The 12,488-nt window shown below is 36.0% G+C and overlaps 2 protein-coding genes across 2 annotated transcripts; one reads left to right on the top strand and one right to left on the bottom strand.

Annotated features, from left to right (window-relative positions):
• Positions 1-4,462: 4,462 nt before the first annotated feature.
• Positions 4,463-5,416, bottom strand: LOC139154001 (olfactory receptor 14C36-like). Its single transcript, XM_070728430.1, has one exon. The coding sequence runs from the start codon at positions 5,414-5,416 to the stop codon at positions 4,463-4,465; it is 954 nt and encodes a 317-aa protein (XP_070584531.1).
• A 2,912-nt stretch (positions 5,417-8,328) lies between these two features.
• Positions 8,329-9,294, top strand: LOC139154000 (olfactory receptor 14A16-like). Its single transcript, XM_070728429.1, has one exon. It carries the CDS (start codon positions 8,329-8,331, stop codon positions 9,292-9,294), a length of 966 nt encoding a protein of 321 aa, XP_070584530.1.
• Positions 9,295-12,488: the final 3,194 nt, after the last annotated feature.

Here is a 12,488-nt window from a genome sequence, read left to right as displayed (position 1 = left end):
TGGATATATGTTTATCCCAGGCATGTTTAAATTCAGTTACTGTGGATTTACCAACCACGTCTGCTTTCAGTAAAATAATATTTTCTCATGTTGCTTTTGATCTTTCCCCCAGCTAACTTCAGATTGTGACCCCTTGTTCTTGTGTTCACTTTCCTATTAAAAACACTTCTCTACTGAACCTTATTTAACCCTTTAACATATTTAAATATTTTGATCATGTCCTCCCTTTTCCTTCTGTCCTCCAGACTATACAGATTGAGTTCATTAAGTCTTTCCTGAAAAGTTTTATGCTTAAGACCTTCCACCATTCTTGTAGCCCGTATTTTGACCCGTTCAATTTTGTCAATATCTTTTTGTAGGTGAGGTCTCCACAACTGAACACAGTATCCCAAATGTGGTCTCACCAGCGCTCTATATAGCAGGATCACAATCTCACTTGTCCTGCTTGTTATACCTCTAGCTAGGCAGCTAAGCATCCTACTTGCTTTTCCAACCACATTGTTCACCCATTTTGAGACTGTCAGAAATCACTACCCCTAAATCCTTCTCTTTTGAAGTTTTTGCTAACACAGAACTGCCAATACAATATTCAGATTGAGGATTACAGTGCATTATTTTACATTTGGAAACATTAAACTGCAGTTTCCATTGCTTTGACTACTTATCTAGTAAAGCTAAATAATTTGCCATATTACAGATACCTCCAGGAATATTAACCCTATTGCACACTTTAGAGTCATCGGCAAATAGGTAAACCTTCCCTACCAAACCTTCACCTATGCCACTCACAAACATATTAAAAAGAATAGGACCCAGAGCTGACCCTTGTGGCACACTGCTTGTAACCAGTCTCTGCTCAAAATACTCACCATTAACAACTCTCTGATGTCTACGCTTCAGTCAGCTGTAAATCCACTGAACTATCCAAGGATTAAATCCAATCTTCACTAACTTATCTAACAGCTCTTTATGTGGAACCATATCAAAGGCTTTGCTGAAGTCCAGATAGGCAATATCCACGACACAACCTTTATCCAACACCTTTGTGACATAGTCAAAGAAATAAATGAGATTAGTCTGACATGATTTGCCTTCAGTAAAGCCATGCTGATTTGGGTCCAATAAGTTATTGTTTTTTAGGTGGTGATTTACCCTCTTTTTGAGTAGAGTCTCCATCATTTTAACTATAACTGATGTCAAGCTAACTGGCCTGTAGTTACCAGCTTCTTCTCTACTGCCCTTCTTGTGGATAGGCACAACACTGGCCATTCTCCAATCCTCAGGAACATCTCCTGTTAACAGGAATTGGTTAAACAAATTAGTCAGGGGAGTAGCAATGACAAATCTGAGTTCTTTAAGAACCCTGGGATGGATGCCATCTGGAACCATTGCCTTATTTATCTTTAATTGTTCAAGTTCTTCTAAGACATCGGCCTGTAAGATCACTGGAGCTGAATCCATACAGCTGGAAGCAATGCTATATCCATCTATAGTATTATATTGTAAGGTGTCTTTTGAGAAAACTGAACAGATGTAGCTATTGAAATGGTCAGCAATTTCCTTATTCCTATCAATCTATGTATTATTCCCAGTACTAAGCTTCGTGATGCTGCAATTTTTCTTTTTCCTATCACTAATATATCTGAAGATTTTATCCCCCTTCTTTACAGATTTGACAATTTCTTCCTTTTTTGAGGCTTTAGCAGCATATATTATCTGTTTTGCCTCCGTCTGTCTCATTTTATACACCTGTCTATCAGCTATACTTCCAGACTCTCTCTCCAAGAGAGAGAGAGAGAGAAAGCAAGCAAGTGAGAGAGAGCAACAGACAGAGAAAGAAAGAAAGAGGGAGAGAAAGAGAGAGAGAGAAAAGAGAGAGAGAAAGAGAGAAAACAAGCAAGAGAGAGAGAGAGAGAGAAAGCAATCAAGAGGGAAAGAGTGAGAGAGAAAGAAAGCAAGAGAGGGGGAAAAAGAAAGAGAAAACTGAGAAAATGATTGAGGGAAAAATGAGGGTGAAGAAAAAGGAACATATGAGAGAGAAGGGAAGAGAAGGAAAAAAGGTAGAGGGAAGAGAGAAGTGGAGAGGAAGGAAGAAGGGAGGGAGGGAAGAAAGGAAGGAGGAATGGAGAGAAAAGGAAGGAAAGAAGGAAGGAAGGAGGGAAGGAAGGAAGGAAGAATGAAATTAATGGAGGGACAGAGGAAAGAAGGACTTTTTTGGGGAGGGTGTAAATATTTTTAAATTTTTCTCTCAACATACATTCAAACAATACAGTGTACCATATAATTTTCCATGAATAAAATGCAATATTTTGTTACTAACTAATATCAATCATTAAAAAAGTTGCAAACATTTTTTTCTAATGTTGTCATCCAGGTACATACTTTTCTTTTAATTAAATTTTCTCCTTAATATTCCTTCAAAAAGTACACCAATTATATTTCTAACTTATTTACCATTATGCCAAAGTGCTTCCTACTTTCTTTATACATTTTTCTATAAACCAAGAAAACCTTGTATAGCTAATCAAATGTTAAGAAAAGAAAATTAAAAACAAAACATAAACATATACAAATTTCAGACTTCTCCCCCCCCCTCTAAATAGTACATTTACCTAATCCAAAGTTTAAAAATTATTTCAGCTCTTCTAACATTTAGCCAGTTAATACTTATCTACATTTCTTACTTAATTATTAATCTTAAATTTCAGTCAAATTGAGACAAGAAAAAAAGGGGAAAAAATCTAAATATTCTTTATTTTCAATCAATTAAAAATCATTAATATAATTAATCTTCCCAACAATTCTAAATTCAATTCCATTTATCCATTAATCCAAATCAGTATCACCTACTACATATCTTATTATAATCAACACATCTAACTTTATTAAAACAGATCAGCAATTCCTAAATTCATATATCTAAATAGAAAAAATAAAGTTAAAAAAGAGCAAACAAAACAATATTCCAAGCTCAATCAACCCTTCTCAAACTCCAATTTCTTTAATCTTAGCAGAACTTTGAACCGAAACCTTTTCTTTTTTATTTTTTTGTATCCCCTTTTAATTCCCTTTTCCATTTTATTCTTTCTTTAATTTTTTTCATTTCATTTTTCATTTCCTTATGATCAGGAATGTTCAAATCAGTACACCAGCAAAAATAAATTCAAAACCCCCCCACTCCTGGTAGCTAAAACCAACCTTTTTTTTACTCCAGGTCTAAACAGACCCGGAAGTGTATAGTGAACTTTACTGAAATCAGAATTGAATGCACCAGAAACAAAGCAAAGTCTGAGGAAAAAAGTGTGATAGTTGCCCATATCAAAGTATGCCCCCTTTTGGGAAATAATCAATCCCATTGTCCATTATCCATTTTGGACATTGCTGCTCAGCCCCTTCAGTAGATAAATCTCCGGAATGGCTGTTCACTGGAGACTTTGCTTAATGTCAGGATACCTCCACACTGGGAGGACTTCAACTTCCAGAATTCTCCAGCCAGTTGAAGTCTACAAGTCTTAAAGTTGCCAAGTTTCAAGGCCTCTGGTTCAAGATTTTAATTATTCTTTCCATGGTTTTGCTTATCAGTGCAGTAGGTCCTTGGAATAACTTGCATGCTATGTTTTATAATATAAGATATGTTTGCTTGATCCTTCATATGAAGTTCAGGAATAAACTTTGCAAAAGAGCAGGGTTTTGCTTCTCATACAAAAAACTTCTTCAGCTCTGACAGTATGTTGGGGAATGGAGGGATTTATATTCCTTGCAGACAGCTGGGAATCTGCCTTCTTTTAGTGGGTCATTGAAGCACTTGGCTTATCTGTATCCTCGGGCTAACTTGAGTAGTGCTCCTAAGTAGTGCTATACTTGACTTTGGTCAGGCTTACTGCTTATCTGAAAACTCAAACTAAAAAGTTTTCTCGATACATTAAATTCAGAAACTACCACTTAAAAATACAGAGATAAAATGTTTAAAATATAAGCACCCAAAATTAAGAGCACAAATGTTCTGCCATAAGAAACATATTTCTCTGCTGAGACCTTACAAAGGAGGTAAGAATGTGAAAAAACCAAAATAATAATCATACTATGGAATCATATTTAAATACATGAACTATATCATTTAAAATTTAGAATCAAATATAATACATGCATAGCTTTTTTAACTCAAAATGATTATTATATAAATAAAATAATAACATACAGACAACAAAGTAAATCATGATATTACATCAAAAAACAATGTTTTTATGTAATATGCTGTATAATAAAACATTAATTTACATTAAATGTACGTATAATGGGAAATATTATCACTGAGATTTTAATGGCAATTCTGAGGGATGATTCCTGGACAATGAAATAATATTTATTTCTGAGCGAGCAAAAACATTCAGTTCACCCACTGGACATGGAATGTAAATACTCCTAAAAATGTATAGGCAACTGGAACTGTTTATCAGGGAAGCTAAATTTGAGAATTATTTTTGCATAAGGAATGTGGACAGATATTGAGAAATAGCTTCCAGAAGGCCATTTTGAGTTCACTATTTCTCATGCTGTAGATCAGTGGATTCATGATTGGTGGTACCACACAGTAAAATATTGAGATAACTGGATCTAATGCTGAAGAAGAGCTAGAGGTTGGACTGAAATAAGCAAGGCTAGCACTTGCCATATATAGACAAATGACTATAAGATGGGGTAAACAAGTAGAGAAGGCCTTTTGCTTCCCTTGGATAGTGGGGATTTGCAAAACTACTCTGAAAATCTTAACATATGAAAACACAATTAGAACAAATAGAATGAACCCTACACAAGAACCAAAGATAAGTGCCAATTCTTCTGCAATGTAAGAGTCAGAGCAAGAGATCTTGAGCAATGGTGGGATTTCACAGAAGAACTGATTGATGATTCTGGAACAGAAATCCAATGTGAGTAAATTTCCTGTATAGAGTATTGAAAAAAAAAGACCACTAATCAAGGTACTAGTTACCATTTGGATGCAAGCTCTTTTGTTCATTACTGTTTCATAATGTAATGGCTTGCAAATTGCTACATAACGATCATATGCCATGACAACAAGGAGGAAGAGATGAGATATCACAAAAAAATCGAAGAAAAAAACTTGACAGAAACACCCAGCATAAGAAATAGCTTCAGTGTTCATCAAAGAATTCAACATAGACTTGGGAACTGTGACAGAGATGGAGCCAAGATCTTGGAAAGATAAGTTGGCTAGAAAAAAATACATGGGTGAGTGAAGTTGATAGCTAGAAAGAACGACAGTGATGATAATCAAGTTTTCAATGAGGACCACCAAATAAATTACTAAAAAAATTATAACATGAAATATCCGAAGTTTCTCAGTGTCAGGGAATCCGTGCAAAAAGAATCCATCAACTCTTGTCTGATTTTCCATTGTACTCCTCAGGCTTTGCATTCTGTGGAACTAACACTGAATTAGACTCTTTTCCACACACCAGTATTCAAGGTATACTGGAGCAATTTTCTCTGATCTAGCTATTTGAGAGAGAAAGAAACATAGTTTCATCTATGGGATACTTATAATTATGCTCAAGGGACTAATTTTGTAAAATCATAGTTAGGTACATTAGGTGCTTGGATTTGTTGTTTATACTGGTTTTTATCCAAAGAACAAAGACTAGATATTTCTTTCACGTTGTTTTAATTGTAGCACAAGATATTTACTATATTTACTTCCATTTTAAATATAAAATCTATTGGGAAATAGAGATTAATCCATCTCTCTCCTATACATACACACAAACTTACATACATACATACATACATACATACATACATACATACATACATACATACATACATAGTATTTCCACATTGGCCCCAAAAAATTGCAATAAAGACTAGGCAAATAGTTGAACCACTCTTAAAGGTTTGGTGTCACCAAAACAATATTTGGATTCCTGTACTACAAGACGGACCAGGGCCTCTCCACAAGATGGACTTTTGGCAAGTTATGGGTTGCACTTCACAAAGAATGGGAAGAATGTTTTCAGAAAACAATTGGCTCAACTTATCATGAGGGCTTTAAATTAAAATTGAGTCTTTAGGATATCCAGGTCCTAATTCCACAGAGAGGGGTGGCATACAAGTCCAATAAATAAATAAAACCCCTAGAAAGCAAGGCAAATAACAAAGGGATGGGAAGGGAGACAAATTCAAACACTAAGTAGTAGACAAAGGAAGCCAAGAGTCTGGCATAAAGAATTCACATGCCTATACACAAATGCACAGTCCGGGGAACAAGCAAGATGAACTTGAACTATTAATACACAAAGGTAGATATGATATAGTTGGAATAACAGAAACTTGATGGGACAAATCCATGACTGGAAGATACTGATAGAAGGATACCAATTTTTCAAAGAATCAGACCCCATAAATGTGGAGGTGGAGTTGCTGTAGTGTTCCATGAAACTAAAGATGAAAACCTCCTAAAATACATATGAGTGAACATAAAAGAAAAAAAAGAATGATATGGCTTTAGGTGCAGGGGTAGGCTACTGCCTGGATGGGGGAAAACACAGTGGAATAGCAAAAATGGAGCTCCACCTCAGAGCACCCACTTTGCACTGAAAGATGTTGAAAGAAAACGCAGGGCTTCCTGCATATGCCATGTCCACAGTATGGTAGTAATAATTTTGGTAGTCGCAAGGAAATTCATGTTGGCAGCAGTTCTCCAATTAGCAAAGAGATAACATAGACCGGGGCGCTCGCCAGTTAGTCATAACCCAGGCTACACTCATATCCCAGGCTTCTGCAGCTCACACAAAAAGCTAGGTTCAAAATCCATGTAGGCAGAAAAAGTCTCTCAGATCCAGGACACTGTCTTCCATAATGGGAACATTGCTTGCCACACCTCTTCTCCCATCAGCCTTTCCTTTATATACTGACAAGGTGTGGCTAAATGTCCCCTAGATCTAATCAATGTCTAGAACCCTTCTTGAGAAATATTGATATCTGGATCTCATCCTTCTGACTCACGCATCTAACAGGAGATTCTCAAAGTCCCCATTGTCCTCTGACTCAGACAATACCCTAACTGGTGGTGCTACAGCCTCTGCTAGTTCCTCAGTCCCTAATCTTCCTCACTCTCACTCTCAGACTCCGATGGCAAGAACACTGGCCTGCGATGCCAGTGCTCTTCTGTCTCCTGATCCTCAAAATCCATGACCAACTGAGTGGGACATGACCACTCACAAAAACAGGAACATGGCATGGCTAGTCTGGCAAAGAGAAGGACCAGGGGAGACATGGTAGCAGTGTTTCAATATTTGAAGGGTTGACACAGAGAGGAGGGGGCCAAGCTATTTTCCAAAGCACCTGAAGGCCAGACAAGGAATAATGGATGGAAACTGATCAAGAAGAGATTCAACCTAGGAATAAAGAGAACTTTTCTGACAGTGAGAACAATCAACCAGTGCCTCAGAACTTCATCACTTGAGACATTCAAGAAGAGATTGGACTGCTATGTGTCAGAAATGGTGTAGGGTCTCCTGCTTGAATGGTGTTTTTGACTAGATGGCCTACATATTCCAAGAAAAACATATAGCATTGCTCCATCAATGCAGGGGTGGGCTACTGCCCGGACAGAGGGGAATGCAGTGGGGTAGCAAAAATGGAGCTCCATCCCAGAGCACCCAATTTTACTGAAAGATGTTGAAAGAAAATGCAGGACGTCCTGCATAAGCTATACCCACTGTGTGGTAGTAAAAATTTTGGTAGACCTTCACTGCATCAATGGCACCTAAAGACAGTTACCAGTTTCATTTAGAATGCCTGAACAGGTTGTGTTGTATTCAGGGCCTATTATCCATGGGAATAAACAATGAAACAATTAAAATTAAATAATTAAACTAATTAATTATAACTATAACTAACTATAATTAATTTAAAATAATTAAAATTAAATAATTAAATAATAAATTAAACCCCAAAACCAAATTTTCTTCTTTTGTCTTTGGATTAAGTCCAGTGTAAATAAAAAGCCCAAACTTCTTCTTATATAACTAAAATGCCCCATCCTGTATCTCAGGAGAAAGGCAGCAGAGAAATTGAATTAATAAAATGAATAATATACCTCAGGGCTCCTGAACCAAACTAGGTTTCTGCAAAATGACTCCCCTTGAGGATAATTGCAAACAGTCTATAGATAAAGCTTTGTTTCCTTCTCTCTTACACTGCAAAGATGAACAATACGGTTTTCAAAATATTTCAGTCTGCCTTGAATCATGGAAAGGAGTGTGATTGTTGAGCTCTTTCCATAGACAGCACAGCAGGAACAGCACTATGGAAAACCAATCAAGAGTTGGTGAATTCCTTCTGCACGGATTCTCTGACACTGAAGAGCTACGAATACTTCATATCATCACTTTTTTTGTAATTTATTTGGTGGCTCTCATTGAGAATCTCATTATCATTACTATCATTCTTTATAGCCACCAACTACACTCACCCATGTATTTTTTCCTAGCAAATTTATCCTTCCAAGATCTTGGCTCCATCTCTGTCACAGTTCCCAAGTCCATGCTGAATTCTTTGATGAACACCGAAACTATTTCTAACTCTGGATGTTTCTGTCAAGTTTTCTTCTTTGTTTTCTTTGTAATGTCTCATCTCTTTCTCCTAGTTGTCATGGCATATGATCGTTATGTAGCCATCTGCAATCCTTTACACTACGAGATGGTAATGAACAAAAAAGTTTGCATCCAAATGATAACCATTGCATGGATGGGTGGCCTTTTCTACTCAGCTCTCTATATTGGAAATTTATCTACAGTGGAGTTCTGTTCCAGAATTATCAATCAGTTTTTCTGTGAAATTCCTCAATTGCTCAAGATCTCTTGCTCTGACTCTTACATTGTAGAAGAAAAGGCACTTATCTTTGGTTCTTGTATAGGATTCATTCTTTTTGCTCTGATTGTTTTTTCATATGTTAAGATTTTTAGAGAAGTTTTGAAAATCCCATCTACTCAAGGAAAGCAAAAAGCCTTCTCTACTTGTTTGCCTCATCTTACAGTCATTTGTCTGTTTATTGTTAGTGGTATGTTTGCATACCTGAGGCCTACACACAGTTCTCCATCAACATCAGCTCTCTTGATTTCTTTGTTCTACAGTGTGGTACCACCACTCATAAACCCTCTGATTTATAGCATAAGGAGCCATGAGCTCAAAATGGAATTCTGGAAACTAATTTTCCGTACATGTTCAAATCCCTTCTGCAAAAATAATTCTCAGTTTCAGCTTCACTTATAAACAGTTACAGTTGCTTATATATGTTCTAGGGATATTATAATTTTTTTAAAAAGATCTTTGAATTACTTGTCTGATGAGTGAAATATATATTAATGCTTTCTCACCAAAAATGGCCCAGAATTGTCATTTAAATTTCAATAATAAATTATATGATTGTAAGTATGTGTTAATTTACAGTAATATTTTGTGATAAATCATAGAACCTAAACATTATTTTATATAAGAATTTCCAGTATCAGTATTGACTATATATTACTGTTTTATTTAGATAAGTTTAATTTTGTTTTTTAAATGTTATACAACTTTTACATTTTTCTGCAATTTATTATAATCTAATTTTATTTTATTATTTTCTAATTTTCTATAGTTTTTGCATTTCTCCTCCTTTATTTTTGTCTCAGGCTACTACTTCACAGAAGTGCAAACCTTTAATTGTTACAGAAGCTCTGTTTTGTTTTGTTTTTTCATTCTACCTCTATTTCCAGATTATTATATTCTCTAGTTCCTCCTCTTTTCTTCTGCTGTCTTTTGGTACTGCCAGGTCCACTATCCAGACATTGTTTTCTTACTGACAATTATAAGTCTGGGGTGTTAAACATCTGTTTAAATTCCAAAGTCCTAGAATATTTTAGCTTCTTTATTTTATTATTTTGTCCATTTTATGGTTCCACTAGCTACTGTTTTAGGAAATTGGTATTGCAGATATTCTAATGCATTATTGTTGTTGCTTTGTCATGTCATTGTTTGTACTAAGTGTGGCAATCTTCCTGCAGCAGTGAACTGTTTCATCAACAATTTTGAACAGATGTCATTTATTTATTTATTTTATTTTGTCAAGTACATATTGGTAGTATACATAGATATAATGTTGTTTATATACATAATATGGGTACTAATAAGAGGGAAACATTAGGACAGGTACAGTAAGCACACTGGTGCACTTATGCACATGCCTTATTGACCTCTTAGGAATCAGGTGAGGTCAAAACCCACCTTTGCCGTCAGGCATGGGGAAACTAAACATCTTCCCCTGGGCACGTTGAATTTATATATGGTATGCTTGTGTGTGTGTGTGTATGTTAGTATAGGGGTTTTTCTTAAATTTATAATATTTTAATTAATTGGATTAATGTATTGGATTGTCTTTTCACTTGTTGTGAGCCGCCCCGAGTTTTCGGAGAGGGGCGGCATACAAATCCAAATAATAAATAAATAAATAAATAAACAGTGGATAGTCTAAGGGTAAAGTTTTGTGGGTTTGGTGATGAAACTACAGAGTCCGGTAGTTAGTTCCCGACATTAACTACTGAGTTGTATTTTCTACAGTCACATTTGGAGCGGTTTACTTTAAGTTTGTATCTGTTGTATGCTCTTATATTGTTGTGGTTGAAGCTGAAGTAGTCATTGACAGGAAGGACATTATTGCAGATGATTTTATGAGCTATGCTTAGTTCGTGTTTAAGGCAGCATAGTTCTAAGCTTTCTAAGTCCAGAATTTCAAGTCTGGTTGTGTAAGATATTCTGTTATGAGTAGAGGAATGGAGGGCTCTTCTCATAAAGTATCTCTGGACATTTTCTAATGTATTTATGTCTAAAATTCAGCGTGGGTTCCAGACAGATGAACTGTATTCGAGGATTGGTCTGGTGAAAAGTTTGTATGCTCTGGTTATATTACTGGTGTGATATTACTGGAGAAGAAGCTACATAAGATTAGGTTAACAGCTTTTGAAACCTTTTTGGCAATGTTGGTGCAGTGGGATTTGGCACTTGGGTCTTTTTATATGACTATTCCAAAGTCTTTTACAGAGTGAGGTTTGTCTTCAAGGTCTTGTCTATTCAGCTTGTATTTGATGTTCTGATTCTTTTATCATTTATTTATTTTATTTTATTAAATTTGTATGGTGCACAATCCTGAAGGATTCAGGGCTGCTTATGACAATAAACAATAAAACAATATAAAATCAATTTAAACATTAATAATAATGAAAAACCTTTAAAAACCCTTAATATTATAAAATCAATTTAAAACAATTTTAAATCAATTTTAAATCAATTTAAACATTAATAATAATGAAAAACCTTTAAAAACCCTTAATATTGTCAATGCAATCATACCATATCATCCATCCCAATCAAATCTTATTTAGTCTGGAATTAAGAGATATCAGTTCTCATGGCCTGCTGGCAAAGCCAAATTTTCAAGGCTTCCTGGAAAGCCAGTAGAGTGGGGACAGTATGGACCTCAGGGGATAGTTGGTTCCAGAGAGCCTGGCCAACCACAGAGAAGGCCCTTCTCCTTAGACCCACCAACCAACATTGCTTAGTTGACAGGACCCAGAGAAGGCCAGTCCTGTGGACTCTAATTGGTTGCTGGGAAGTATGAAGCAGGAGATGGTCTTGCAAATAGTCTGGTCCTAAATAATGATGGGAGAACCCAATGGTGTTCGGGTTCGGCGAGTTCGGCTGAACTTGCTGTGAATTACAGGTGAGTTTGCCGAACCCGAACCCGAACACTCCGTGACGTCGAACTCCGTCCCAGGAATCCATTGTGGGATTTCCCAGCTCCTTTTGCTGAAAGGACCTCCCTTTGTTTGCTTAGATGAGAGGGCAGAAGCATCACTGGTTCTATAGTGTAATGGTTAGAACTCTGGACTTTGAATCCAGCGATCTGGGTTCAAATCTCGGTGGAACCTCCTTTTCTTTTTAAAAAATTAATTTTTATTTATTATTATTATCATCATCATCATCATCATCATCATCATCATCATCATGCTTCTTTATATAATAAAAGGGGTTTGGGTCCTTTTAATGCTTTCTTAGTGGGAAAAAAAGAAAGCATTAAAAGGACCTTCCAGCTCTTTGGGGGCTCGATGTGCCCATGGAAATAATTAATAAATGATGATGATGATGATGATGATGATGATGATAGTAATAATAAATAAATAAATAAATAAATTTTAAAAAATGTAAACATTTTAAAAAAGGAGGTTCCACCGAGATTTGAATCCGGATCGCTGGATTCAAAGTCCAGAGTGCTAACCATTACACTATAGAATTGGCGATGCTTCTGCCTTATCTTCCAAGCAAGTAAAGGGAGGTCCTTTCAGCAAAAGGACCTCCCTTTACTTGATTGATTTCATTTGATTTTATTGGATTTGTATGCTGCCCCTCTCCGTAGACTTGTAGGCCCCCCT

Source organism: Erythrolamprus reginae, chromosome Z (genome assembly GCF_031021105.1).
Source record: "Erythrolamprus reginae isolate rEryReg1 chromosome Z, rEryReg1.hap1, whole genome shotgun sequence".
NCBI lineage: Eukaryota > Metazoa > Chordata > Lepidosauria > Squamata > Dipsadidae > Erythrolamprus > Erythrolamprus reginae.
Note: the sequence above shows the minus strand (reverse complement) of the source record. Positions and strands in the feature narration are given on the sequence as shown.